General features: G+C 49.2%; 1 protein-coding gene across 1 annotated transcript in view; it reads left to right on the plus strand.

Annotated features, from left to right (window-relative positions):
• Nucleotides 1-1,331: 1,331 nt before the first annotated feature.
• Nucleotides 1,332-27,730, plus strand: part of XYLT1 (xylosyltransferase 1) — a 311,724-nt gene continuing 285,325 nt past the window's right edge. The window contains 1 exon segment of the mRNA XM_032605511.1: nt 1,332-1,818. Coding sequence (XP_032461402.1) covers nt 1,471-1,818 — 348 coding nt within the window. The 5' untranslated portion in view covers nt 1,332-1,470.

Here is a 27,730-nt window from a genome sequence, read left to right on the forward strand (position 1 = left end):
TGCAAAACGTTCACCCCGAGTCCAAGATTGACAAGCTGGGGATTTGATCTGCTATTGTATTCTGATAGTGGTCCTGTCTGGGCCACCCACTCCCTCTATCCGCTCACCATGTGTTCAGGGCTGCTGGACAAGAGGACAGGGGAGGGAAAGACTGAGTCAGAGAAGGCTGACTATGAAACTTGAGGCCGTTGGGATCGTCAGCCTTAACCGTCGTTGGCAGAGGAGGAAGCTCAGGCCCAGGGAGGAGTCCTCCTGGCTCAAGGTCACCAGGACAGTCCAGCCCTGATGGGAAAGAACTCCACTTTAGAAGGCAAGACCTGTTCCCCCAGGAGGTGGGCCCTGTGCAGTCAGGAAGACGGGCTTCAGGGTGGATGAGAAGAATGGACCTGGTGGAACGCAGGGGCCAGACTTTGGGGCTTGCAGCCAGTGAAAGCTGAGAAACTCCACTGGGTCTCCCTTTCCCCATGAAAGCACTTGCTTGCCAACTGGGTTTGGAAGTCTCTTGGCTTGTTCGTCCTTAGGGATCAGAGAAGTGACTCAATAAAGCACTTAGTACAGTACATCTTTGGCACTAGGGGGTGGGGTGTGATTCAGAAGTCACTCACACTCATTTGTAGCCTCCTCCTTGCCCCTTCAAGCCAGGGATCCAGGGATCCGCAGCGTGAGCCCCTTCCCTGGCCGACACATTCCTGACACGTTTCTCCCGTCTCCACCTGCCAAGCAGTCTCTGTGCTCATAGAAGACACCTGGACCGCAAACTCCGGGCGGGGAGCCCGCTCCACTCAGCTGCCTCGTGCTTGCTTCCCACATGGAAGGGGATCTTAGGACCCCCAGAGCTTCCCGACCTCCCCTAGATTCTGAACGGGCCGACCCTCACCCAAAGCTCCCCCTGCTTTTTTGACCCCTCCTCGTCTTCTCGGCCGCGGGAACTGTCCCCCTTCCCCCACCCACTCCGGCTCGGGTCCTGGGGGTGGGGTGTGGGCCCCTTCAGCTCGCCCCCACCCCCTTCCTCTCCCTCCTCCTTTTTCCTCCCGTGCTCCGCCCCCAGGCCCCACCCCTCTCCACCCCAGCCCGCTTGCCCGCCGCCTCTTCCCCACCCCCGGCGCCCCCAGCCCAGGCAAGGGGCTGCGGGGTGGGGGGAGCCCCGCGGGCTAGGCCCCCGCCCTCCCCGCGCGCCCCGCCCGAGCGCGCGCGCCCGCCGCCCCCTTCCGCGGCCTCCAGCTCCCCGCCTCCCCGCCTTTCCCTCCTCCTGGTGACGTCCGGGTCCCTGCCCGTCTGAAAACTCCGCGCCGCGGCGGTGAAGGCGGCGGCGGCGAGCCGAGGCGGCGGCGGCGGCGGCGGCGGCGGCGGCGGCCAGAGCGGGAGCCTGAGCGGCGGCGGCGGCGGCGGCCGTGGGAGCCGCGGGGAGCGCGGGGGCGGCCCGTAGCGCCCGGGGTCCCCCGCGCCCCGCTCGGTCGCCGCGCTCCGAAGATGGTGGCGGCGCCGTGCGCTCGGAGGCTGGCCCGGCGCTCGCACTCGGCGCTGCTCGCGGCGCTCACCGTGCTGCTGCTGCAGACGCTGGTCGTGTGGAATTTCAGCAGCCTCGACTCCGGGGCCGGGGAACGCCGCGGGGGTGCAGCGGTCGGTGGCGCGGAGCAGCCGCCCCCGGCCTCGCGCCGCGAGCGCCGGGACCTGCCCGCCGAGCCGGCTGCAGCCCGAGGAGGAGGCGGCGGAGGCGGAGGAGGACGGGGGCCGCCGGCGCGGGCGCGAGGAGGCGGCCCCGGAGCACCCCGCGCGCAGCAGCCGGCCAGCCGAGGGGCACTGGCCGCGCGGGCGCTGGTAAGTAAGATGCCTTTTCGGCTCGCGTCCCGGAGGGAAGGAGGGAGGCAAGCGGGCAGGCGGCCCGACCCCACGCCCCCCAGCCCTTGAACCCCGCTTATCAGACCGGGACTCCCCAAGCCTGCTGGCTCCACATCTCTTTCCCCTGGAAGCCGTGGTTCGGTCCCTTCCCAGGCTCAGGGGCCGAGGGCTGCCCCATCCCGAGTCTGAGGACTGCCCCCTTGGGGTCTGGGGAAGTTATCTCCAGAGGAGGCGCTTTGGGGGTTACCGGAGCCTGGCTGGGCTCCTGTACCCCGTCACTCTCGCTGGGCGCCCCGACTTGCTCTGTGCATGTGGGTGTTGGCGCCTCGCTCCCGGTCTGAGTGCCTGGACCGTGCCGGGATCCTCAGCTGCTGCTCTAGGCGGTGGTGCTCTCACCGTATCTCTGGTTTTTGCCCAGCTGGGTGCAGGCAACTCAGTCCTCAGCTTGCTGCCTCGTTGTTTTTGCCTAGCCTGAGAGGGAGGGGGTCTGGGATCGGTGTCCCAGGTCCTCAGCCGTGCCCCGGAGTCAAGACTCAGTCTTGGGTGCCTGGTTTTACTTTGAGTCTCCTGTCTTCCATCCCTGGATGTCTGAGACTCTTGTCTCCACCCTGCCCGTGTCTAACCTTGCCCTGTCCTGGTGCCCTCTCTCCAGTGTCAGGGCATGGCCCCTTCTCCTAGGTGGTTGTGTTTGGCTCTCTGTCTTGTGTGTGTGGCTAATTCCTGTCACCAGCTGTGTCTCAGATCACATCATCTCGACTTAGGCTTCTGTGGGTTTACTTTGCCCTCCTTGGGTGTGAACAGACCAGGCTCTGAAACTGTTCCTTCCGCAGATCTTCTGGGGCCATCAGGGTGTCTTCTACCCTGCCCCCAACTTCTCCAGGGGTGACTTTCACACCGTCTTTGGGCTGATTTGTTTAGCCCACTGAGCTAGGACCATACAGGAGAGGTCAGAGTCCCCAACTTTGGGCCAGGGTCTCAGTGCCCTGTGGGCGTGTCTGTCTTGAGGCATAATGACGTGCTGTGTGTCTGTCTGTATCTTCATTACTCCGATTGCCTAGAGAGTTTCTCCCAGCCCTTGCGGACATTAGACACCAGGGGGTAGTTTCAGGCTCTCAGGTGTTGAATGCATGTCTCTGTCGTTTGTCACTTGGGGAGGCTTCACTGAAGGCTGCCTTCGGACACAGCGTGATGCTCTTTGATCTGCTAAACTTCTTTGGAGTCAGGGCGACCCTCTTTGCCACAGCGCTGCTCTTTGTACCTGTGGGCTGAGCCAGCCCAAGACGTGATGCGATGGCATTTCACGTTGCTGGCTGGTCTGTGTGGGTAGCAGGGAGAGACATCTTTTCCCCATTTGTGGGGAGGAGAGTGGAGTGAGATTCCTGATGGAGAACCAGAACATTCCGAATGCCTCTTATTTATAGCAAAGAGTACTCTCAGACACTGCCTTTGAACTCCAGGAGTGGATTGTGTTGTGTCCGGGCAGAAACGCAATTAGAAGTTCTTTCTAGATTCGGAGGCCTGCGGGGAGGTGGGGTGGGAGGGGGTCAGGACATGCACCACTAGCCTGGGGAACACGTGGGAGGCATAGGGCTTACTGTACCCTTTGTATCCGGGGGTCCAGACAGGCATCAGGAGGTGCCTTTCCAGGCAAATACCACCTGTTGAAACAAGCGGAGGGAAGGAAGGAGGCCTGGTTGGTTGATTTCTTCCCGGGTCCCTGACATTTTGGGTCCTATGTCCACACCTGCTCTTTGTGCGTTCAGTTCTGTGTCTTACTCTCTCATCCCCCAGCTCGGCTGCACTGAGGTTTGCAATTGGGAAGGTAAGTGGGAGCGTGCCACTTTTCCTTTTTTATTCCTTTTGGAACACCAGTTCCAGCAGCAGAGTTGCTTTGCTTTTCTGAAACTCTGCTTTCACCTGTAAGTTCAGTGACTATCCCCCTACACACATCTCCCAGTGTCTCAATTTCTTCCGATATAGACATACCTGTATTTTGTTTTTTCTGCCCTTCTCCCTTCTTTGTGGTTGTCTACCATGTGGTTGTTCACTGCTGTCTCTCCTGGATTTGTACTTTATCTTTTTGTGTCCTCTCTCTTCCTTTCCCCGACGTCTACCCCAGTGCCCTGCTAGATCCTGAAATGACAGCACAGACCTGCTGGATGGAGCTGAGGGTCTGTCCTTCTCTAGCTGTGCCCACCCAAGCCCTGCCCTTCCACAGAGCTCAAGGAGACCAGAAGGGGGCAGGCTGTTCCCAAAGTCCGGCGTTGTCTGAGCTTAGGTTGCAGGCTGGGAGGAGAGGACCAGGCCTTTCGGCAGGCCACTGAGGCCCTCAGAACATATGGTTTGTTTGCAAACCCTGCCGAGGCTGCCGGTGTGTGATGCTTTGGAGGGAGACTCAGGAGTGGGACATAAAAAAAATTCCCCGTGATTTTCCAGATGACTCTCATAAAGAGCTGGTGAGGCACGTGCTTGGGAGATGATGCTTTGTCTCTGTGCTCTGTGGAGGAAGCAGGTGGGGAGGACAGTTGTGGTTTTGGGATGCAGAGGGACTCTGTGGCTCTGGTGGTAGTGGCAGTGGGTGTGTCCCAAGGAGTGTCAGGCAGGCGCTGTGGACAGAGCATTTTCTCAACCAGACCTTGCTGCTTCCTTGTGTTCACCCTCCCAGAGCTTGTACCTTTTATGTTTGGGGAGCTGCACCCCAATGGAAGGACCTGATTGTAATTTTGGTGCGTTTTAAGAAGTCAAAACGAAACACCCAGTTTCTCAAGCAGACAGAGCCAGAGAGAGTGCAGGTGGCGGCGAGCCGGGCATATCCCTAAAAGATCTGCAAGCTCCCCTTTTCCTCTCCACCCCTGTCAGAGCTCTTACATATGAGAATTATTGGGTGGATGGCAGCTGAGTTTTGCGGCCGTGATGCTCATCCCTTCATTGGGTCTCCAGTAAGCTGTGGATTTTATTGTCATCTCAGAATGTAAGAAACAGATGGGCTCGCTTATGAAGGGAGGGAAAACATTGAGGAGAGTGTCAAAAAGATCACACTACAGGTTCTGAATCAATTTTGGGGAGAATGAAAGAGAACTGTATGTTAATGTAACGAATGTTTATTTTCTTTCCCTTTGCCCCCAGTGATCCTCTGAGGTCCTCACATTTATTGCTTGTGCCCTTAGATAAACTATTACCCAGTAGGTTTCATTTAAGAAACCTAATTTTTTATCGTGCACACACTCACACACACACACACACACTCACACACTCACACACTCACTCTTAAAGTAGAACGGACTTTTTGTATTGTCTGACTCCTTTGAAATGTTGATTTTTCGGCAGAAATTCCTCATACTTCACATTACTCAGATAACTCAGGACTTCTTCAGACATTGGCAGTGACTTTGAAAAATTGGTTCTCTGTATCCAGATCGCCTCTGGTTCTAACAGCCTCAGAGGCGTAGCTTTTCTTTCCATCCAAATGTTTTGAGACCAGAGAGAACAGAGGGTATTTTATTGATGGTTTGTTTTTCTCACACTCTCAATGGAGTTTTATTCTGCCTGAGCAGTGCATTACACTTTGTATACAGAAATATGCATCACTGAACAATATTTATCTTGATGCAAATGTTGCCATCTGCTTAATCATGTACTGGAAAATGTTAAATAGATAAATAAAAGTAGAAATTATTATATGCTTATATATATTTTACATATATATTCACTTTCCTTCCAGTCTTACACTTTAGACGTTCTCTCTAGTTTATCAATTCTTTTTATTTTAATCTTCCAGAAGGTTGAGTGTCAAACGCTTGCTGTTTTGCAAATAGGAAGCCAAAGCATAAGTTCCTGTTTGCTGGGGATTGTCCAACTTTGATCCATGGTCTTAATAGAAAAGGAAATTACTTTGAGCTAGAGCAGATATCTGACATTGTTGTGTGTGTGTGTGTGTGCGTGTGTGTGTGTTTCCCCAGAAAACAAAATATCCTTAAGGATATCTCTGCAGTAAGTGTCTGTCCTTCCACCCAGAGTTATTTATGACCACTGGGGCCTTAAATCTACATGCAGAAAGACAAAAATGCACGCTGCCAGCATAATTGGACCTGGTCTCTATCTTGGTCAGTACTGCCCTAAGACTTGTCACTTACAACTCTCCCTGTTTTTCCTTTGCATCTCCCATTTCTATTGCCCCCAGCCCCTATCTACCAGAACCAGAGAGAAAATACTTTAGGGAACATGAAAAAATAAATAAAATACAAACTCAACCTCAACAAAACCCAAGCTCAAAGGAAGGGGTATGGGAACAGGGGAAGAGTCACATGAAACCCGTGCCAGGCCCCAGCACAAGTGAAAGAGGCCTCCATTAACTATCCTTGGGTCCGCCTTTGCCGGGTTCAGGTCCCAGCTCTGCTCTTGGCCACCCCTGGGATCTTGGGCAAGTCATTCTCACTTCGTTCCTCTGAAAATCAGGGCCACCTCATAGGGTTATGAGAGGCTGAAATGTAATAATATGTGGGAGCCAATTTGCGCCTGGCACATAATAATAACAACGGCCAAATGTGAGCCGTTGTTCTTAAAAAGAAACTCTTAGTATGTTTGAAAATAAGCAAATTTCCGCAATTATTCATTTTTCCAAGCCAAGTAAGGCTTGAGTGTAATCCAAGGCAATAGAGTGCGTCCAACTCCTCTGTGTGTCAGCCGTGGAGCAGGATGGAATGTGGGGGAGGGAGGAGCATTGTTGAGTGCCAGCTGCCGGGCATCCTTCAGGTGTTTTGCATATATGATGTTATCTTTTTTATTACTACTACTATTATTATTAATTTGCAATCACAGAATGGTATACAGTTAATAGAACAACAGTTATTTTGTACAAGTTGAATCAAAGACAGTTGAAGATGGGGAAAAAGCCAAACTCTATCTGTAACTAATTTGTACCACGTACCAATAAAACCTGCTTTAAATTTCTGTGCCAATTTAAACCCCTGTACTCTACCAGGCAAGGTTGGTGGCTATTGAAAATACCATTAAGGACAGGGCTATCTAAAGACAAACTTGATAGTATGTTATTTTTACAAAAATGAAAAGATACTGTACAGTGTCCAGTTTAAAAACAAATCATAAATCATGCACATATGATGTTAATTGCTCACACAAAAAATAATAATTCAGGATGTAAGAAGGTGTTATATACAGAATTGAGACTAAGGACTCCTGGCTAGAGATTGCTGCCCTTCTGAGTACCAGTTACGTGGCAGGGATAATGAAAGCTCTGCAGATATTACCTCACTATCTCAGTGAATCTTCCTAACTCTGTGGGATAGAACTGTTGCTGTCCCCACTTCACAGATGAGGAAACTGAGGCTCAGAGCAGGGAAGCAGCTTGCAATGCTGGGGTTGCAGCACGACTGGGATCCAGACCCAGGACTGCCCCATTCCAATCGATGTGCAGATTTCAGAGTGCCTTGCCTGTGTAGTTCTTTGACAAACCCTAAATGTAGCCAGCTCATTCCTGAAAATCTTCCTACCACATTTCTCACTTGTTGCAGATTCCTAAAAATGTGCCAACCCTGAGATACGCAGTTTTCCTTGAATCAGACCCCTGAATAATGAGACAAATAGAAGGGTAATCATAGTAACGGTAATGATGCCTATGTAGCAGTTACGATGTGCCAGGCACTGTTCTCGTCCTCCTTATGTATTTTATTCCTTTAAGGAATGCACTGTTATGTTTCAACAGCCAACAGTCACGATGCTTAATAGAACCAGGCCCTGTTTGGGGTGTTTTACAAATATTAGATCATTTAAACCTCATGCTACAGTGAGGAAACTGAGGCGTAGGGAGCTTAAGTAACTTTCCCAAGGTTCACAGTATAAATGGCAGAGCCGGGATTTGAACCCAGGCAGTCTGTGTTCTCAGTCTCTCTATTCCACAGTCTCCCTCTTCTAAGCATCTCGTGAAGGGCCCCAACCTTGGAATCACAGACCTCATTTAAGGAGGTGCATAGGTAAGTGATTCGGTCACAGTGCCCTGCTCCAAGGACAGGATTTTATGGTCCAGGAAAAGAAGGTATCACCCTTTAGTGAGATATGCATCATGCACACTAGGGAGTAATTGAACTTGAACTGCTGAGTTGGTGGAGGAAGGTGTTTTGAATTCAACTCCCCCAGCCAGGGGAGGAGGGGAAGAGGGTGCTGTGCAAGCTTCCTTGACCAGAGAGACAGACTTTCATTCATCGTCAGCAGGCCTCCTGCTGGTCTGCTCACCGATGACTTTTCCCCAGGAGCCTGGGTGAAACCAGGAGGTATCACCAAGAACACGCAGGCTGATTGTCTTGCAGGCACTTCCTTCTTTCCACCTGCAACAGAAACTACCTGTCTGCCCTCAGGTACTCATTGGGTTGCGCCCTTCTGATCCCTGTAGGGCTGCTCCCTCCCCCATCGAAAGCCAGAGCCTTGAGAAGAAGGTGGCGGGGACAGGGCCAGTGTGTGTGTCACCTTCAACCCGTGAACACTGTAGTGAGCAGGGAGCTGGAGTGATTACTGTCAGAGTCTGCGAGCCCAGACACCTGGCCGGATGGGGAAGGGGTGGGACCCTAAAGGCATTCTCCAGTCTTCTGGGGGAGGAGAAAATCTCCTTCAGGGCCCTCTGAGGGCAACAAAATGGATTTGTTCTGTGTCAGGCCTGGTTTGTTCCAGCCAGGTGACTGCTTGCTTATCTGGGCATCTAATCCATGCTGATGTGTCCGTGGATGCTAATGACAAGCATTTCTCCTCCCAGGGGATCCTTTGCTGTAATCCTCGGCCACAAGTCACATGGTTTAAGCCCAAAGGAGTTGAACTAATGGGGCAGAGAGATTGATGCAAACGTCCCCTACCCAAGGGGTACATACATTGTAACTATGATCCTGATGAGAAGGAGGGGGGCTTCTGTTTATTGAATGTTTACCTTGCTCTAGACACTGTGAAGTACTGGGAAGACATGATCTTATTGAATCCTTGTCCTGCAAGTTAAGGGCTCTTAGTCTCATCTGTTTTACTGATTACAAGTAATAAAAGCAAGACAATAAGTTGGATGAAAGTAAGAGATAAGAGGGAACCAGACTAGGAATTGAAGGTTCGTGGTGACCCCAAAGGTTGCGTTCTTGGTTTCTACCCAATTCAGAGTCAGTAAGTCCCCTGTCCTTTACCCCTGCCCTGTCTCCCCTCCCTCCTATCCATGCATGCATCTATCCATGCTTCCATGCATCCACCCTTGCATCCATCCACATGTCCACCCATTCACCCATCCACCCATCTTCCACTCCAACCGTGCCCAGCACTGGGACTGCCTTTGTGAAACAGGACAGATGTGCCCCTCCCCTCAGGGAGGGCTAGTCCAGCAGGAGAGGGTTAGGGCCACGGCCTGTCAACAGAGAGCTTCCTTTCCGGTCCAGAGTGGCTTCTTGGACACAAGAGAAAGGTGTCCTCTGTCAGGTGGGGGCCAGGAATAGTGTGATTCAGGGGCCTGGAAGCCCTCAAGTCTCCTCCCACCCCCAAAGCTGCCAGACTTGAGGCCTGACTGCTCCATCCATGGAGTTCAAGCACATCTTCTGGCCGAATAAGGAGCCCAGAGACAAACCCAGAGATGTGGTTTGTGAGGGGAGCAGCTGGTTGGAAGCTGGGAGGGCTGGGAGGCGCGTCATGAAGTGTCAGGTTGGGGGAGCAGTGTGTGACCCAGACACGTTCCTTCGCCTCCTGGGGCTTGGTGTCCTCACCTGCGATGCAGGGACCTTCCCGCCTGGGAGGGCTTTGCGATGAGGCACAGCCCCTGCTCCCACCTTCACCTGATGCAGCCTCACCACGAGAGATGTTTGCAAGACCGGCCCTCGTGTTCACGGCCCGTGGGTAGGTTTCTTTTGGCCCACACTGTCTTAAAATAAAAACTGAAGTGTAAGGATTAGGATAGAAGACAGCACGGATGTTTGGAATGCCTTTTAAAAGTCATGAGATGTGCCAGCACTAGGCCACAGCCTTTCCTGTTGTCCACTGGCCAAGCTGGGAGGACCTTCCCGAGATCCTCCAGGTTCCCGAGAGCCCCCCCCCCGCCAAGATCTCTTCCTTTCCCTGTGATACCTGACTGGGCCCTTTAGGCTGATAAGTTTGCAGCCTCTGCTTGGAAGATCTCCGTGTTCACTGTGACGAGCTAAAAATAAGTATCTGTGGTCACTTTTCAGTGATCCCCATGTGGTTTATTCACAGCACTTCTTTACCCTGAGTGCCTTTGCCTTCCCCAGGCCTGATGGTGGTTTCCTTCCTTCTCTCCCTGCCGTTGGTGTAAACCCAGAATATGCAAATTCTTGTAAGCATTAGGCATTAGGACATTGTGAAGGCAGTGTCCTCAACAAAAATAGAATCGTGCATTCTCCAGTTTGGTGGACTGGTCTCCCCTTTGCCGGGGGCGTGGGTAACACGCTGTTTTGAATCATCTGCCTTCACTTTTCTGAGCGCCTCACCACCTTGCCCTCCCCCGCTTCCCACAGCACGTGTTGGGATGTTGTGAGTTGTCAGAGAGCTGGCCAGGGGATGGAAGAGTGGAACATTCCGGAGCATCTTGGCTCAGGTCCCGACTCTGTCAAGGGACAAACCCTGACTTTCACCTCTGAGTCTTTTTGGCATTTCTGCCAGATGATGCTAATAAGCTCACTCCAGCCCCTCACTGGCTTGTGAGGATGTAATTCGATAAACAGATGAGAAAGCATTTGGAGGCTCAGAAACCCTGCGTGAATATAAGACGGGGCTCCGGTCTTTGTTCTTGGAGCAGAAGAATGTGGGAGCAGTCAGGCCAGTTGGCAGTGCTCCCCTCGCATCGCCTTGTAACCCCTGGGGGACGAGGAGAGAATGAATGGGTGAAATCCACCAGAGGTTTCCCATCCACTCCTCCAACTGCCCATTATTTCAACAGGTAGTGTTTGAGTGTTTGTGTACCAGGCACTGCACTACAAAGTATGGGGGTAGGCCGGCTGCCTGCCCTCATGGGGTTTATGGTCAGGAGGCAGGATGACCCCCAAAGAAACAAACAAATTTTTTTTTTTTTTTTTTGTGGTACGCAGGCCTCTCACTGTTGTGGCCTCTCCCGCTGCGGAGCACAGGCTCCGGACGCGCAGGCTCAGCGGCCATGGCTCACGGGCCCAGCCGCTCCGTGGCATGTGGGATCTTCCCGGACCGGGGCACAAACCCGTGACCCCCACATCGGCAGGCGGATTCTCAACCACTGCGCCACCAGGGAAGCCCCAAACAAATTTTTAAAATTATCAAATTGTTCCAAATACAGTGACCTCCAGTTGGGGTGCTGAGAGAAGACAAGAGGCTGTGGGTGAAGATTTATGTACGATGGGGTGGATTAATGTTACTTGTTTTTGCTTGAGGACTTATTCTGGATGGACATCTTTTGCCAGAGTAGCTCCAGACTGACCCTAGGAATCCCAAGTGTGATATGCACGTGGATTCTGATACACCAGTGATTGAAGGTGCTATGTGGGTAAACAGTCTCTATTATAGCAGCTTTTTTTTTTTTTTAAAGAAGATGTTGGGGGTAAGAGTTTATTTATTTATTTATTTTTGGCTGTGTTGGGTCTTCGTTTCTGTGCGAGAGCTTTCTCTAGTGGCGGCGAGCAGGGGCCAGTCTTCATCACGGTACGCGGGCCTCTAACTGTCGCGGCCTCACTTGTTGCGGAGCACAGGCTCCAGACGCGCAGGCTCAGTAGTTGTGGCTCACGGGCCCAGTTGCTCCGCGGCATGTGGGATCTTCCCAGACCAGGGCTCGAACCCGTGTCCCCTGCACTGGCAGGCGGATTCTCAACCACTGCGCCACCAGGGAAGCCCCTGTAGTAGCTTTTAATAAAGAGCTCCTATTCATACCTGTGCAAAATTTATTTCCTAACTTTTGCCTATATTTTTAAATGTTTTTTTAACCAAAATATATACACAAAATGCACGTTATTCTAAATGTATAATTCGATGAATTTTCACGAACTGAACACACCCAAGTAACCCATACCCAGACCAAGAAACAGGGCATCTGTGACCTCCCAAATGCACTCATCCCTTGCTTCTTGGGTGAACATTTTTTAACACTTGTCATAGCTGTATATCTCTTTAAATGTTTATTGGGGAAAAAAAAAAAATGTTTATTAGGGGAAATAAGTGAACATAACCAGTCAATCAAAATGACCATCAGGGCTCTAACTGCTTACCATGCAGGTGAAGGGGCGTTTATGTAAAAAGAAGTTAGTTAACATAATGAAAATGCATAAATTGTAGTATCTAAAACTCTCATTCTAATGCTAATCCTGACCTCGGTTTAGATGTATGACTGACGGGGGCAATGGAATGACCAAGGTTTGGTAAACGTTGGCTTAACCAGTTTGAAGATACCCTGCGCTTCTGGTAAACAGCTGTGCTGTTTTGTTCTCAAGTCCAAGTGGAAAGGATTTAAGTTAGACATTAGGAGGAACTGTGCTCTGGGCCTGTTTGAGTGGACATCCCCGTCGTGGGCCCTCTCTGAGGGTTTGGGTCGCTCTCTGCATTGCTTCTATAGCTGTGGGCCTTCCCAAGCCCATCTTCTGGACTCGGGTCTGGACTCTTCCTGTGCATCTCTTGGCTTCACGCTGAGCTTCCACTTCACATTGACTCTTTGTGCTCGAGTCCCCCGTGTGTTGGACATGAATTAGCTGTGATGAATGGGTCCCCAAATGGGCCCATAATGACTACATTAACTTAACGGTGAACCTAGACTCTGTCTTCAGAACCAGGATAACAGAACCACAGTACAACTGGAACAGCATTTCACAAGGGCAGTGGAGACGACTAATCATTTTATAAAGAGCAAGAGGAGAAGCAATAAAAAGAGAGCCCAAGGACAGCATGGTAATTTCCCAAAGTCTTAGCACTCAACCAGACTCACGTTAATAAAATAAACAAATGTTTTTCGTAATGGAGAGCTAATGTATACATTAGTTGAGGAGAGTATTAAAACCAGATTAGATGGATCAAGTAGAACAGTGGTTACGTCATTAAGCATCCTTTCTTTGGGGATGTGGAAAAGTTGTTCTCTCTTTTTTTCTTCTTTCCTTGTGAAATGGTGCTTTATTAATTAGAGAGGTAATGGGGAATCTTTGTTTTTTCCTCCCAGACTGGTGGCTGTTTTCTATTTATTTTTTAATGTAGGACCATGCTTTGCAGATGTTCTCCTTGAAATAAAAGCCTATTCATTGTCTCTCTTCCTCTCTCTCTTTTATCCCCAGCTCAGAAGGGGCAGCTGTTATAAAAGACACAAACAGAGAACCCTGTTTGCTTGTCATCAGGCATTACAGAAGATCCCATTCCCCATGTAAAATGCCCCCATTACCTGCGCTTTCTCGTAGTCCTACTGAGGAATAGTTTTTGAATTGTTACATGTGATTCCCTCTTCTTTAGAAGAGGAGGTGATGACAGAGAACAGGGTGGAGATGACCTCAGGGAAGCTCTTAGGAGAAAAACTGACCTGTTTGCAGACGGGCGTGGACTCGGTTGTTAACTCCTCTTAGGACAGAGGCTGCCTGCTGTTTGGCTTTCTGTTAGGGTTAAAGAAAAAAAAAATCACGTGGAGCAGACGAACTCTTTTTTTGGAGCAAGCAGGTGGTATTAAACCCCCAATAAAAGTGGGCGCTGTGAAGTACCGATGAAGGGAGCTGGGCCCTCTGTGGGTTGGATCTGGGCAGCATAGAGCTGGCTTTCTTATTCTCCTTGGTTTGGTATTTTAGTTTGTTTTTTTTTTAAATTAAATTACTGGCCAGCATTTTAAAATCAGTGATTTAAAATAAAAATTGTTTGGCATTCCTATGAAAAATTTTGAAATTCTGGCCTTTATTCCCAAAGAGGTAATAATTTGAGGGAGCGGGGGAAGATGTGGTTGTCCCCCTACATTGAACCCCTCTTTCCAGTTTTCTACGGAGCCCACCTGTCTACTTGGCTTATTTGTGTTTCTTGCAGGACCACTGTTAGGATTTGAGTTTACAACTCTCAAAATAATAATAATAATAGCTATTATCTATTAAATGCTATGTGCCAGGCACTGTGCTAAGCAGCATCTCCTGGACTATCTCATTTAATTATTATAACAACCTTATGATATTATTCCCATTCACAGATGAGGAAATTGAGGTATAGAATAAGGAATTGTGCAAAGTCACAGACCGTAGACTTGGAATTTGAACTCAGGCAGTGTGGCTGGGGAGCCTGTGGGTAAGATCACTTGTGCTGCACAGAATGTTTTAACAAAGCAATTCTCGTTAGGAATTCTTCACATTGATTTTGCAAAAGGGTGGCACTGTTTGCCCATTGCATGGATGGAACCAGTGAGACCTATCAAGGTCAAACCATGATGGAAAATGCAGATCATGACTCACTATCTCTAAAGAGAGGACAGGCATGAAAATGACCATGGGACTTGGGCACTGGTGAAGCTGGCAGTCTGGCCGTGGCGGAAGGACCCTCGCCAGGATCCGCACCATCCTCACACGCGCACAGAGCAGGGCAGGGGTGGTGGCCTCCACCCTCCATCCTTGCAGCAGCGAGGTAGTATCTACAGGGTAATATTTTGATAAGTTGCTGATTTGTATTAAAATAATAATTACAGTGATAATTACGAGCACAGATTTCGGCGAGGCTCAGCTGCTGAATGTGAGGAAAAATAATTAACTGCGTGTTCTCTCGGAATCAGATGGAAACCAGGCCTGGCCTTTCTCCTTTGTGTGGGTCCAGCACAGGTTCTGCTGCAGGTTGAAGGCCACATGTTTTGCCAGATGCTGTTTATGTTCACAGTATCGATGGCAGATCTCTGCGCGAGGAGGAGCTGGTCATCGGGCGAACACCATTGCTTCCTACCAGCATGGACAAAAACAACCTGATTGAGATCTATGGGCTCACCATCCTTTAACTCATGAAATGCACCTCTCCCTGGAAGCAAATGCAAAAACAGCTAGAGGAAAAGTGATTTAAATCTACCTTTAATAAGTAAATGCTTGAGCATTGGCTGTTACCTGGCCATAGTGATGGATTTGTAGCTAATTTAATTGGAAGGCTGTGATTCTCTTTACATGTCTATTTTTGAAGCTGATTGAATGGTCCTGCCTTGATTTTAACCACTTGCTAAATTTCACTTGAAGCAGAACATACGTACAGAAAAGGGCAGAAATCATGAATGTACAGCTCAACCAAGTGGCCATGCTTGAATGATGAGGACTCAGATCCAGAGCACGGAGCATAAGTTACGGCTCCCTTCTCCTTAGGATCCTTATTCCCACTTCTAATCCCTGTGTCTCCAAGGGTAACCTTTATCATGATTTCTGACCCCATAGATTACTTTTGCCTCTTTTTAGAAATGGAATCATGTGGTCCATACTCCCTCGTGCCCACTTTGTTTTGCCGAACATCACTTGTGACTAGATTGTATGAGATCACATCAGTGGTTGGCAGACTACAGCCCACAGGCCAAATCTAGCCCATTGTCTGTTTCTGTATGGCTCATGAGCTAAGAATGGATTTCATATTTTGAAATACATGGTTGGGGAGAAAACCAAAAGAAGGATATTGTGTGACATGAGAAAAGCACTGAAATTTAAATGTCAGCATGTATCAATAAAGCTTTATTGGAATCTGGCCATGTCCATCTGTTTACATACCAACAATGGCTGCTTTTGCCCCCTAATGGCAGAGTTGAGTAGACTCAACAAAGGCATGTGGCCCACAAAGACCAAAAGATTTATATCTGGCCCTTTACAAAGAAGTTTGCTGACTCCGTATCTGTATTGTTTCATGTATTTGTAATTGTCCATTTACATGGCTCTATAGTATTTCATTGTGGAACACACCACAATTTACATAGCTGTTCTGTTTATTGGAAGGATCCCAGGTTTTGGCCATTACAAAGAGCACTGCTATGAACATTCTTGTGCAGGTCTTTTGGTAAAAAAAAAATGTTCATAAGCATTCCTATTGGGTATATATGTAGGAGAAGAATTGATTTCACTGCTCTGTTTTGTTTTGTTTTTTAAATGGGTTGATTTCACAAGTGTATTTAAATTTGGAAGTCTGACTTTCCCTACTAGGGAGTAAGGCTCGGTGATATTTTCATGTGTTGAAACTCTGGAACAAGGTTTACTTTCAAAAAAGTAATTAGTCTTGCAAAATAGAGCATCCATAGACCCTCAGTTCATTAGTGGATTACTGTTCTTCCATCTCAGTACCTTCAAGGATGTTGGGAACATGCCTGATATTAACTGCTTTAGTTGCTTTTGGGAATGGTGCCATCACTGAATTTCTTATACCGAAGCCATATTGTCCAAAGGCCTCTTATCTTTATGTGGCAAAACAGGTCTGGCAGAATTAGGTGAGTTTTTCCGATGTCGCTTTCTGCTTTGATTGACTTCTGTTTATCTCTAGCTGTCCTGCTTTTCTTGCTGGGAAGCAGATGAATACAGCTCTACATCCCCAATAAGATCTCTAGCCTACAGTAGCATGTGTCATTTGGCATTGAAACAGTGTGCTGAAATGTCCCTTCGGGGACTGCAGACATTGTATGTGGCCACAGCAATGGGGCTCAGAGATTTCCCCCTAAGGAGCTGTCTTCCTGTGCGTTGTCAGTATTGTTTAGCAGCGTCGGTCCTGTGTCAGTTCCTGCAACGCTGGTCCTTTTCCATTTGCTGTCCCACTTTTGCAGGCAAAGACACTGACAGGGTTGGGAGAAGAATGTCAGGATTCCCTGGGATCCACCGGTCTTTCAGGTTTGCTTGGCACTGCCTGCAAATGGCTTAATATTCTTTCTGGAGCTCTTCAAAGAGTCGTATCGGCTTCCTTTTTCTAGCCGGCACACTTTACCAGGGATAAAGTCCTGTTTGTTTTAATCTTGCCTTCTGGTTGCGCCTTGCACAATTAACAACCTTAAGGAATGTCACAAGAGAAGATGTTCAGAGGATATTTTAGTATTTCTTTTGGAAGACAGTTGGATTCTGTGGTGAAGGGGATAATGGAATTGAAACCTAGTCTCAGCTAAAATGTAGTAGTGTAGCTGACTCAGTCTCAGGCAGCCTCAGTTTTTTTTTTTTTTTGTTTTGTTTTTTTGTTTTTTTTTCTGTGGTACGCGGGCCTCTCACTGTTGTGGCCTCTCCCGTTGCGGAGCACAGGCTCCAGACGCGCAGGCTCAGCGGCCATGACTCGGGCGCACCCTCTCCGCGGCATGTGGGATCTTCCCGGACCGGGGCACGAACCTGAGTCCCCTGCATAGGCAGGCGGACTCTCAACCACTGCGCCACCAGGGAAGCCCCAGCCTCAGTTTTATAGTCTTTAAAACGGGGCTACAGAGCAATGCCATTGTGGGTAATAATTCCTAGGTATGGAACTAGATCAGAGAAATTTAATCCTTAGATTCTGGTAGTTCCTCCCCCTCCTTAATAGGTTGTTTACTTTCTTTGTTTGGATATTTACTTTTGAAAAGATAAAACTTTCTTTGGTAAGCATTACATGAAATTCTTTATAAAGGGGTGTGTGTGTGTGTGTGTGTGTGTGTGTGTGTGTGTGTGTGTTTGTCTTCTAGGAGATGGCCTTTTCTTTTTAAAGACTATTTTCTAGATGTTTTAAGATGCCCTGATTAAAATAGAAAATTAATTTGTCTCAAAAGAAACATAATAGATTTCAAAAGTAGAAATTGTCCAAGCCTCATTTATAAAACAATAAAGATATATTAAAAATTAGCCTCTAAAAGGCTATCATTAGAAAATTTAAACAAACCAACAAAACTCTTGTAAGTAACTCTTAAATCAAAGGAGAAATCAAACTTAGAATTTCATATTATAGGGTGATGAATGAGAATGAGAATACCTCATATCAAAACCCATGGGATGAGGCTAAAACTGTGCCCAGAGGAAAATTAATAGCCTATTATAAAAGCACTTTAGCTTTGGACATTAAATACAGAAGATGAAAATGATTAAGACTCCAATTTTTATTTAAAAGAAATCATTGCGAACAACCTGAAAGAATGTAGGAAAGGGGCTAAATAGAAATAAAAGCAGAAATTCATGAAACATGACACAAACACGGTAGCAGTTGTTCTGCAAGATCCTCTAACGATTAAGCTCGCAATATTGATCTAGTTCCTCCTAGGGTTAGAATCTGTGAATGGGCTGCGTGTTACTAACTCCCAGCATTTGCTCAATGCTTCTGTTATGGCTGCTGAGTAAAGAAAGCAGTGGATAGCAGGAAGAGTCCCTGAACTCTCATGTTATTTGGGCTGGGTGGGTTAGGGGAAGTTATCGCTTAGCCTGTCCACATCAAGGCAGAGCCAGCCTCCTGCGCTTTTTTCTTTTGACCAACTCCGTCTTGCCTTTAAGAACGATAAGGCTGGCAGGGCATTTTGTTATTTTGTAGAATACATTGACACTCCCGCAGGTTCCGGGAGAGATTTACCCCCAGGTCTGATGCCTTCCTGGGTCTTGTAAAGCCAGCATTCTCCTTGTCCTGGAGTTACCTGTTGGGGTTGGGTGGGGACTTGAGAGTGGACCTGGGGAGCGGGGCAAGAGGCTTCTGTCTCGCTAAGCATAGGACTACTCTCTGGGAGGAGTGGGAAGCCAACCTTGTGGGCTGGGGATCGGTTTTAATGTCCTCCAAGCAGCGTCCATTGAAGATCTATGGTGTATCATGTGCTAGACATTTTACATGCATGTATTGCTGTCTAGATTTACCCAGAACACTCACAGACACGTATTCATTCATTCATTCGCAGTATTACCAGGGACCTACTGTGTGCGAGGCGTGTGCTGGGAGCTCTGGACAAAACAGGGTCCCAGCGTGCTTGTAGCTCACGTCCTGGTGCGGGGACAGTGAGTAATGGAGGGGTCATCCGGGCAGACTTTTTCAGCAAGGTGACATTTAAGGTGAAACAAATAGAAGGTAGTCAGGCACGGATTGGAGGAAGACGGGGACAGAGTGTGACCTTCATGAGCAAGGGCATAAACGTCAGCTGGGGAGAGACAGGAGCCAGGGCCTGCAGGGGCTTCTGGGCCACTGTGCAGCATTCTCTTCTGTAAGGGTCCCCGCAGCCCCGTCAGTGTATTCATCAGCCCCGTTTTCCTAAAACCTAAAAACGTTGACTGGTTTAGACATTACGTGATTTGGAGGTGGCCCTCGAACAGATGAAAAAGTTTACTGTTTGTTGTCCAAAACCACTCTGTCTCCAGTGGTCTTTTCAGAGCTTCTCCGTCTTTATTGGCACTCTGTCTCCGACAGGAAATGCTCCTGCCTTTGCAGGGGCCTCTCACATCCCCGCCTGCTCCTCCAGCATGATGTCTCCAACTCGGAACTTTTCTCTGCGTTCATCTCCATATCAAAACTCACCTGTCCTGTGTCCCATTCTCAGGGAGTTTGTTTGATATCAGCATCCTGCACCAACGCTAGCCTGGTAGCGTCAGCCCAGAGAAGTGGCAGAGAGGGGCCTGCTGGCCTGGGCCTGGCAGCTGTGTCTGGCTGTGGCAGGCGCTGTGCCGTGCTCCCCGGGTTGCTTACGCACTTCACAAAGTGCATCTATTCTTCCAGGAGTCAGACACCTGGGGACCAGTCCTTGTTCTACATCTCACTTGGCGTGGCTTTGGTGTGGTCCTCTCAGGGCCTCTGTCTCCCCGTCTTTCAACTGCACTAAGAGATTTCCAAGTCCGTTATGCTCCCCGCTTTTAGGTCTTTTGTGGTTTCCTGTGCCCTGGTTGCATGTCTGTCTTCTTCCAGCTATGACCTGCCCCCAGCAGGGGAAGTTACGGGGAGCCTTACCCACCTACCCCGTGTATAGTTGGCTGGTCTGGTGTGGCTCATGTGCAGAAAAGGGTCTTATTCCCCCCGACATCCACATCCTTCTGCTTGATGATAAACTCCAGTGTCTTAAGACCGTATTGGGAGTCCCCATCACTGTCACGGCTGGTCTCTGGCCCACTGCCTCCGTCAGGGCATCCCCAGTGCTGGAACAGTGAATGGTACACAGTAGTTGCTCAGTAAGTGTTTTTTCTTTGTTTCCTTCAGAAATTGCGTGAAAGATCAGATGATGACATGCTCTAAAAGAGCTATAGAGCCCTGCTTTCAAATGACATTTTAACATCCAGAGGTCAAAGATTTTGCTAGAATTTGAATCATGTGTTTTTCCCTGGTTTCTCATCGGCTCCCCAACCACATTGACAGCACCTTAGGATTTACTTCGTGTGTTTAGTACCTGATGCAGAGACCTGTGGATGAAGATGTTGATGATGGTACCTAATAATAATAACTAAATAATAATAACAATAATGAATAATAGCGGGTAACATTTATTAAGCATTTACCACATGCCAAGCATTTTAACTTTTAATGCTTCCAACGCCCTGGGATGTGAGCATTGTGGAAGTTACTGTTTTGTGGACTGAGGAAGTAGGGCACAGAGAGGTTAAGTGACTCCCCCAAGATTGCACAGCTGGTAAGAGGCAGATCTGCATTTTCACCCAGGCAGGCTGGCATGGAGCCCATGTCCTTAACCACCATGTTATCTAATGATAAGTCCTCCTCATGTGATTGAGAATTGGCTGGACCGAGGTGGACCAGGGGAGGTCCCCTCTGCCGGCTCTGGCCCCACCCCTTCCCCCTAGCCTGCAGGTGTGGCAGGCCTCTGTCTGCTTCTGCCCTCTTCAGGGTCTCCCGTTCTCCAGGCCCACAGATGGGGCGAGTGAGAGGCTGGCCACTGCAGAGTCTTCACCCGGGATGGGGCTGCAGATGTGGCCCTCCCTCCATCGCCATGGTCAGCTGGCCCCATACAGGTGCAACTGGAGAGCTCGGAGGAGAGGCACAGACTTGGCCTCATCCTAGGGAGAGGAGGTTGGGCTCTCCAGGCCCAGAGGAGCTGCTCTATTGCTTTTCATCATGTAGGAAGAGGAGGAGGAAGAACTGCAAGAGGGGAAGGGTGGCCTGGCTGACTCAGGTGTTCCTCTCCTTCCTCCCTCCAGAGAGATGTGGGGACTGGATCCTGTTCCCAACTCAGCCGTGAATGTCTTTGTGCCCTTCAGTCAGTCACATATCCTCTCTGTACTTGCTTTCTCACCTAAAATTAATATAATGATTGTAATAATAATAATTGACCTCATTTTAAGATGCATAGTTTTATATTTAATAAATAGAATTTCTAACATCTGGGATGAATTTTACAACTGATGTATTTCCTTTATGTTTCCTAACACAGCCTGTTGCCCTAAAACGGTTATCAAATCAATGATGCATCTCAGAAGCAAGGGGGTCTTAGAATTAAGAGCCCATGGTGTCTGTGAGGTACCAAACAAGGTGGTACCTGAGTGTGATTTTATTTACTCCTAACCACAGCCCTAGGATGTAGGCGCCATTACTCTCCCATTTTACAGATGGAGAATGAGGCTCAGAGAGAGAAAACTGAGGCTCAGAGAGAGAAAAAGTGGCTTGCATGGAAGGTCATGCTTGTTAAAGCAGCAGAACTAGTGCTCAACCACTGATGGGTCTGATGCCGGAACCTGAAAGTCTTTCCCAAGGGTGTCGGGTAACATCTCTTTCCTTCTCCCCGGGATGTGGGAAGTTGCTCCTGAAGATAGCCTCAAGTTTTTCCAGGGAAAAATGTTAATGGTGGTCTTAATGGCTCATAAGCCCCTACCAAGTATCACAAGTTCTTGACCATGAGCTTGGCAGGGCGACAGCATGTCTGGGAGACGCTCGCAAGTCGTGCTTTCTGCAGAACACAATGTTTTCTGAGCCTGAAGCATTTTAGAAAATAAGGTGGGATTCATCCCAGAGCCTGGCAGAGGGTCTAGAATTCCTGAGCCCTGTTTTCCAGTTGGATTAAACTGAGGTCAGACATTCTGCCCCAAAGCCTGAAGCGAGTCACGCAGGCTGGGAGCAGCCCCTGGCTATCAGGCCGCTCCCAGGCTCTGGGCACTCTGCCCAGTGTCAAGGTGGGTAGTGGTTGCTAGACTTTGGGGGGGGTCTGTGGGGAAGGGAGGAAATAAACAGTGGGCTGCCTGACAGCCTGGAGGAGGGCTTTTGGGAAGAATCCAGAAATTATCTTGCTAACAGTGACAGTCTGTGAGTTAGTGGGAAGCAGGGTCGTGAGTAATTGATTGCCACTAACTGAGCTGTGAAAACCGTTTTCAGAGATTCCAATCATCGGGCTCACTGAGGGGGGCGGGTAGATGCGGATGGGGGCTCCCTTCTCCCTGGAGCCCAGGGGACATTCTGAGGCTCCCTCTTGTCTGCCCGTGACCTTGACCACGGCCCCTGGACTCGGAGGTGGCGCTTGCTGCTCAGCGCCCTGTGTGGGGACCAGCTGTGAGTGGGTCAGGCGGAGAGGTGACCTCGCTACTGCTGGGTGGGCTGTTTCTCCCTGAGGGTTGGTTGGGCCCCTTCTGCGAGCAGGTCCCCAGGTTGTCTCAGATGCAGAGCAGTTCCCTGCGTCTTTAGAAGGGTGACACTGGAATAAAGACCTTAGGACACTTTGGGGCTGGTTCATCCCACTTTGTTTCTAGAAAATGCAGCGTCACTGCATCGTTAGGAACTGAGGGCCTGGGCTTGGATGCTGGATCCACTCTGACTCTCTGTCTGACCTGGGACCAGTCATGTTACCTCTCTCTGCCTCAGTGTGCCGTCTGTAAAGTGGGGCTGACAGTGGTCCCTACTTTAAAAGATTGTTGTGACAACAAGGTTAGTGTTTAAACGTAAGGATAAATAAATACAAGTGCACATAAAAGAAAACTGCAGCTGTTTCCTCATTCGGTCCTCTTAACAGCCTGTGAGGCAGGCAGGGTGAGAAAGGATGGGCAGACGAGATGGTACAGGCAGGAGGGATCCAGTGTCAAAGCCACACAGCTGGCTTAAGGAGGGTAGACAGCCTCTGAGTTTGTGGGAAGCGAGGTTGTAAATAATTGATTGCCACTGAGTTGCGCAAACTGTTCTTGGAGATGCCAGTCTGGGTTTAGATCCTGGTGCCACCATGGACCAGCTGTGAAACCCTGCTCAGTGCTGCTGGACCCTTCGGAACCTCACTTCCTCACATGCAAAATGGGGTGATAATATCACCTCCCCTGTGGGGTAATGTGAACACTGATGGTCGTTCATTCATCCATCCAGTGAATACTTACCGAGTGCCTAATACCTGCCAAGCACTGTCCTAAGAGCTTGAAATATATCTTCGAACAAAGCAGTGACCCCTGCCGTGTGGAGCTAACGTTCTAGAGGGGGAAGGCAAGTAATCAGTAATAAACATTTTAATAAATACAATAAACACTCTAGAGAAGGAATCGGCTAACATTTTCTGTAAAGGGCCGGATAGTAAATATATTAGGCTTCACAGGCCATACGGTCCCTGTTACAACTCAACTCTGCCCTTGAAGAGTGAAGGCAGCCACGGGCAGTGTGTGAACGAATGGGCGTGGCGGGGTTCCAATAAAACTTTATTTACAAAAGCAGACCATTGGCTGGATTCAGCCCACGGGTCATAGTTTGCCAACCCCTGTTCTAGACAAGAGTATCAGAAGGTGGTAAGTGTTCTAAGAAAGAAAAAATGGGCCTACTCCAGGGTGACTCAGATGTGCAGGTTGGAAGGATAACGCGTGTTGGAGTTTGGACGCATGTAGACACTCATGTAGCCTAGTGAGACTTCGCAGAACCGGAGGGTTCAGGGCCAGATGCAAGGTTCTCTCTGAACAGCGAGTGGAACGAGCTTGGTGGCACAGTGTAGACGGTGCTGTGTCGGGGCCCATCCTTTCCCTATGTCACCTTGGGAGACTGATGGGACCTAGACCCCCCAGGGTGAGGTTAGTGACTGGTGGGCGTCAGCATCGTGACACAGATGCTTTTCCAGTGGTCCCTGCCTGCCTTCCAGGAAGCATGGTGGCTGTCGACGTGTCTCACCAGGAACCTTCCTAGCCACTGTGGCCTCTGTCTGGAGCAGGGAGATGCTTTTCTTGGGGCTTCAGGGACCAGAGGTGAAAGCTACTTTCTGGGGTGTGTTTGAACTTGTGGCTTAGTGCCGACCTTGGGCGAGAACTTCTTTACCCTTCTGCCTCCTTAAACCTTTTCTGCTTCTCTCTCCCTCTTTCTTACCCCAGCCTGCCCGTGGCCCCTCTGGGTCCCTGACCCCATGTCTCTTATCGGGATGTGAACCTCTTCCTCATGTTCCATTACTGAGGGAATCAGGAGCCCATAGCCCACGGTCAGATGCTCAAAGACCCCGCAGAAGGTTTCTGGAACCTTCTCTTCTTTCTCTGACTCGTGAGAAGCCTTTGCTTAACTCTGCATTATAGCCGAATCTTGTGGGGAACTTGAATGGAGGGAGAATTGGTGCTTTTTAGCCTTCCTGTCAGGAAAGTGATGGGGGATGAATCTTACGAAAGAACGAGAAAAGAGGGTGGGAGCCAGGAGAAGCCCTGGGTGGGGAAGGAAAGCGGGCCTGCATTCTTCCTGTGGGTTTTCAAGCTGGTCTGGTGAACACTGGGTGCTTGTAGGCTGCTACTTGCTGCCTTTATGTGAGGTAGAGAAAAGTGCCCACTCTAGGGAACGGACATGGCTTGGCCAGAAAGCAGTGCTTGTGCAGAGAAAAGATGCCCCTTCCTCTGAGCAGTGCAGTCCTGGATGGTGGAGTGTGACTAGATTTTCCCCTCACTGGGCACCGTACATGGTGGCCCTGTGTAGGATGGCACCTGTATTTCGTAGCAGGTAGTCACTTTCCCTGGGCACCTTGCTCTCTCACTTCAAGCCTAAAGAGCTATTCCAGGTTTCTCATATCCATGGGTGCTCACCTGAGTCCACTGTTTGGCTGACCCCTTGGCCCATGCCTAAGTTTTCAGCTGGGAGTTGGAATGGACTCTCAGGTATCCCTTGAGAGGCTGGCATTGTGCAAGATATTGCCCCAAGGCCTGGGGCCTCCCCGCGAGATGTCTTCCTGCTTGTGTCCGGACTTCCTAAGGGTCCCCCGCTCTTTATCCTGTTAAAAATAAACACCGTTTTCTTCGCTCCCTTCAGCTGCTGAATTGTGCCCTGGAGAACAAGCGTTTGTGTTTCCTCCCAAAGGCTTCGAATAAACAAACTGTAAACAGCTGTTTCTCCTCTGGTGACAGGATTCAGACAATAGACCCTCGGAGGGTATTAATCAGCTGCCTTTTCCGTGGCAACTCTGCGTTGCGGGCTGCCGAGGAGCCTCCATGCTGGGGTGACGGTGGCTGTGACTTCCTGAACGAGCAGGGGACTGTTATCCCACACAGGCCTGGTGGCAGTCGCCACCTCAGCACAGCCGTGGGGGACTGGTGCACTTTCCAAACAGATGTCCAGGCAACTGGTGGGAAGCTCCCAGCTTCCCTCACTGGCAGCCTCCTGAGAGAGATCCTCGGTTAGAAAAGTGGCCTCCCGCTGACTCACTCTACCTGGTCACCTCTTTCTTTGCAAATGGATGGCATTCACTCAAATACCCTTCATCCAACAAATGTCGAGCACCTGCTGTATGCCAGGTACTATGCTAGGTTCTTGGGATAAATCGGTGACCAGTATTTAATTCAAGAGGTTATTTATTGAGCACCTACTATATGCAGGTGCTGTACTAGTTTCTTGGGACATCTGTGAACATTTGAAAACAGATCCCTGCCCTTTATCTGTTCATTCCTTCAACCGCATGTGAACAGATATTTACTGAGTACATACTATGTGCCAGGTACTGTCCTAGGTACTTGAGATGAAATGGTGAGCAAGATAGGCAAGGCCCCTACGTTCCACCTGGGGAGGGTACACCATCAACCTCAAATATATAAATAGGATCAGTTCAGGTAGCAATGAGTGCTCTCACGAAGGGAGAGAGAAGCATGTGATAGAGGGTGGTTGTGATGGGGTGAGGCTGACTTAGCTGGGGTGACCGGGGAAGGCCTCTGAGTAGGTGGCATTCACACTCACACCTAGACATACAGCTTTCCAGGCAGAAGGTGCGGCAAGGGCAGACCCTGGACTGAGTTTGGGATTCAGAGAAGTGACCAGAGGCCTCTGGGCCTGGGTACCCTGAGTGAGGGGCGTGTGGGTGAGATGGAAGGGGGTCAGCAGGGCTGAAGTGTGTGGGGCTGGGAGACTAGGGCTAGGAGCTCCGGTTTTATTGAAACTGTGGGAAATCATTGAGTTTAAAGCAGGAAAGTGATCTGCTTTGAGCTTTTACAAGAAATCCCTCTGGTCTAGACATGATGACAAAATGCCTTGTGGTTTTCTGGATTGGATGCTGGAACAGAAGAAGAAAAGGTCATTAGTGGAAAAATTGGTGACATCTGTATAAAGGCTGCAATTTAGTGTCTTAATGAATAGTGTTGCACCAATGTTAACTTCTTGGTTTTGATGAATGAACCATGGGCAGGGCAAGATGTGGACATTCGGGGAAGCTGGGAGAAGGGCACACGGCAACCCTCTGGACGATCTTTGCAATTTTTCTACAAATCTAAAATTACCTGAGAATAAAAGGAATGACATTAAAGCTGCCTCTGGGTAATAGGTATTAGGGGAAGCACTGAAAAAAGGTGAGCGAGGAGAGAGGGAGAACAGCTAGGGGGCTTTTGAGGTCAACCAGATGAGGGATTATGGTGGGAAAAGCACAGTGGGGTTTCTGACCTGGGAGAGGGGGCCCTCCTTAGTTGAGTGGTGGGTCTGCAGCCCTAGCTCTTGAAGATCTTTCTGTCACTGGTCTAAGTTGCCCAACCAACTCCAGTTCAGCTGGTGTTTTTTGAGCGTGTTCTAGGTGCTCAGTGCCATGCTGGGGGTCAAAGTTCGTCTTCACACCCGCTCCCGGTCAGTGTGGCCTCTTATTTCTACCTGCCTCATTCCCTTGATGGAAATTCCCACCATCACCTTTGGTAATGACTTGGAGTTAGTGAGAGGGACAGAGACAGAGAGACAGACACCGAGAGTGAGTGAGTGTGTGTGTTTATATAATGCCTGACCCTTCATTACACAGGCTAGGACACATGAAGCGGGGGTTAATTTTATTACTGGCAGGTAGCAAGCACTCAATAAATACTGTAATTATATAAATATTTGACTATGTATACACATAATAATATGTAAATACTATGAAACAACAACAATAATAGTGACAGTAAGCACTTGATTAGCATTTGCTATTTGCCAAGCACATGTTAAGCCCTTTGCTTGAATTTTAATCCTTGCAGCCCTATGAGGTAGTGACTACTTTTGTACTCATCTTACGAAAGGGTTTAAGATCATTGCTCAAGGTCACAGAGCAGCGCCAGGATTTGCACCCAGGGAGTCTGGCTCCGGCGCCCCCAGCCTCTAAACATTGAGCTACATGCCTGCCGTAGAGTGAATGCAGAATGAATTGGTAACTTTTATTATCTTTGCTGATTAAAATAACATATGTTCTTGGAGAAAATTTTAGAAAACCAAGACGTGGGAAGAAGAAAATCCAAATCCCCCGTACCACCACTCTCAGTTTCCTTCTGGAGGACAGGAATAAGGTGGTCGTGTCTTCTTTCCTGGGAGAGACTAAGGATATGGAGAGTTGGGCTCGGGAAGAGATGGGGGAAAGGGGAAGAGAGCTGCAAAGGCTTATGGGAGGCTGTTCTGCACTTCTTCCAGCATTCCTTGGGGTGGCATCTGTCTATTTCCTCAAGGCAGGAGACTCCACCAAGCTCACTGGACATCCACAGCCAAGGGACCTTAGAAGCTAAAGAAGACACTCCAGTCAGCCTGTAGTAGCTGGTGAACCTCTAGGTAGTTGAGTCTCCTCAGCTTAAACAGTGGTTCACAGGAAGAGATGGGGCTTCCCATGGTTCTTTGATTATGATTTGCCATCAGTTGTAAGCTCTGTACCATCGATTTG

This window comes from Phocoena sinus, chromosome 15, assembly GCF_008692025.1.
Source record: "Phocoena sinus isolate mPhoSin1 chromosome 15, mPhoSin1.pri, whole genome shotgun sequence".
Classification (NCBI taxonomy): domain Eukaryota; kingdom Metazoa; phylum Chordata; class Mammalia; order Artiodactyla; family Phocoenidae; genus Phocoena; species Phocoena sinus.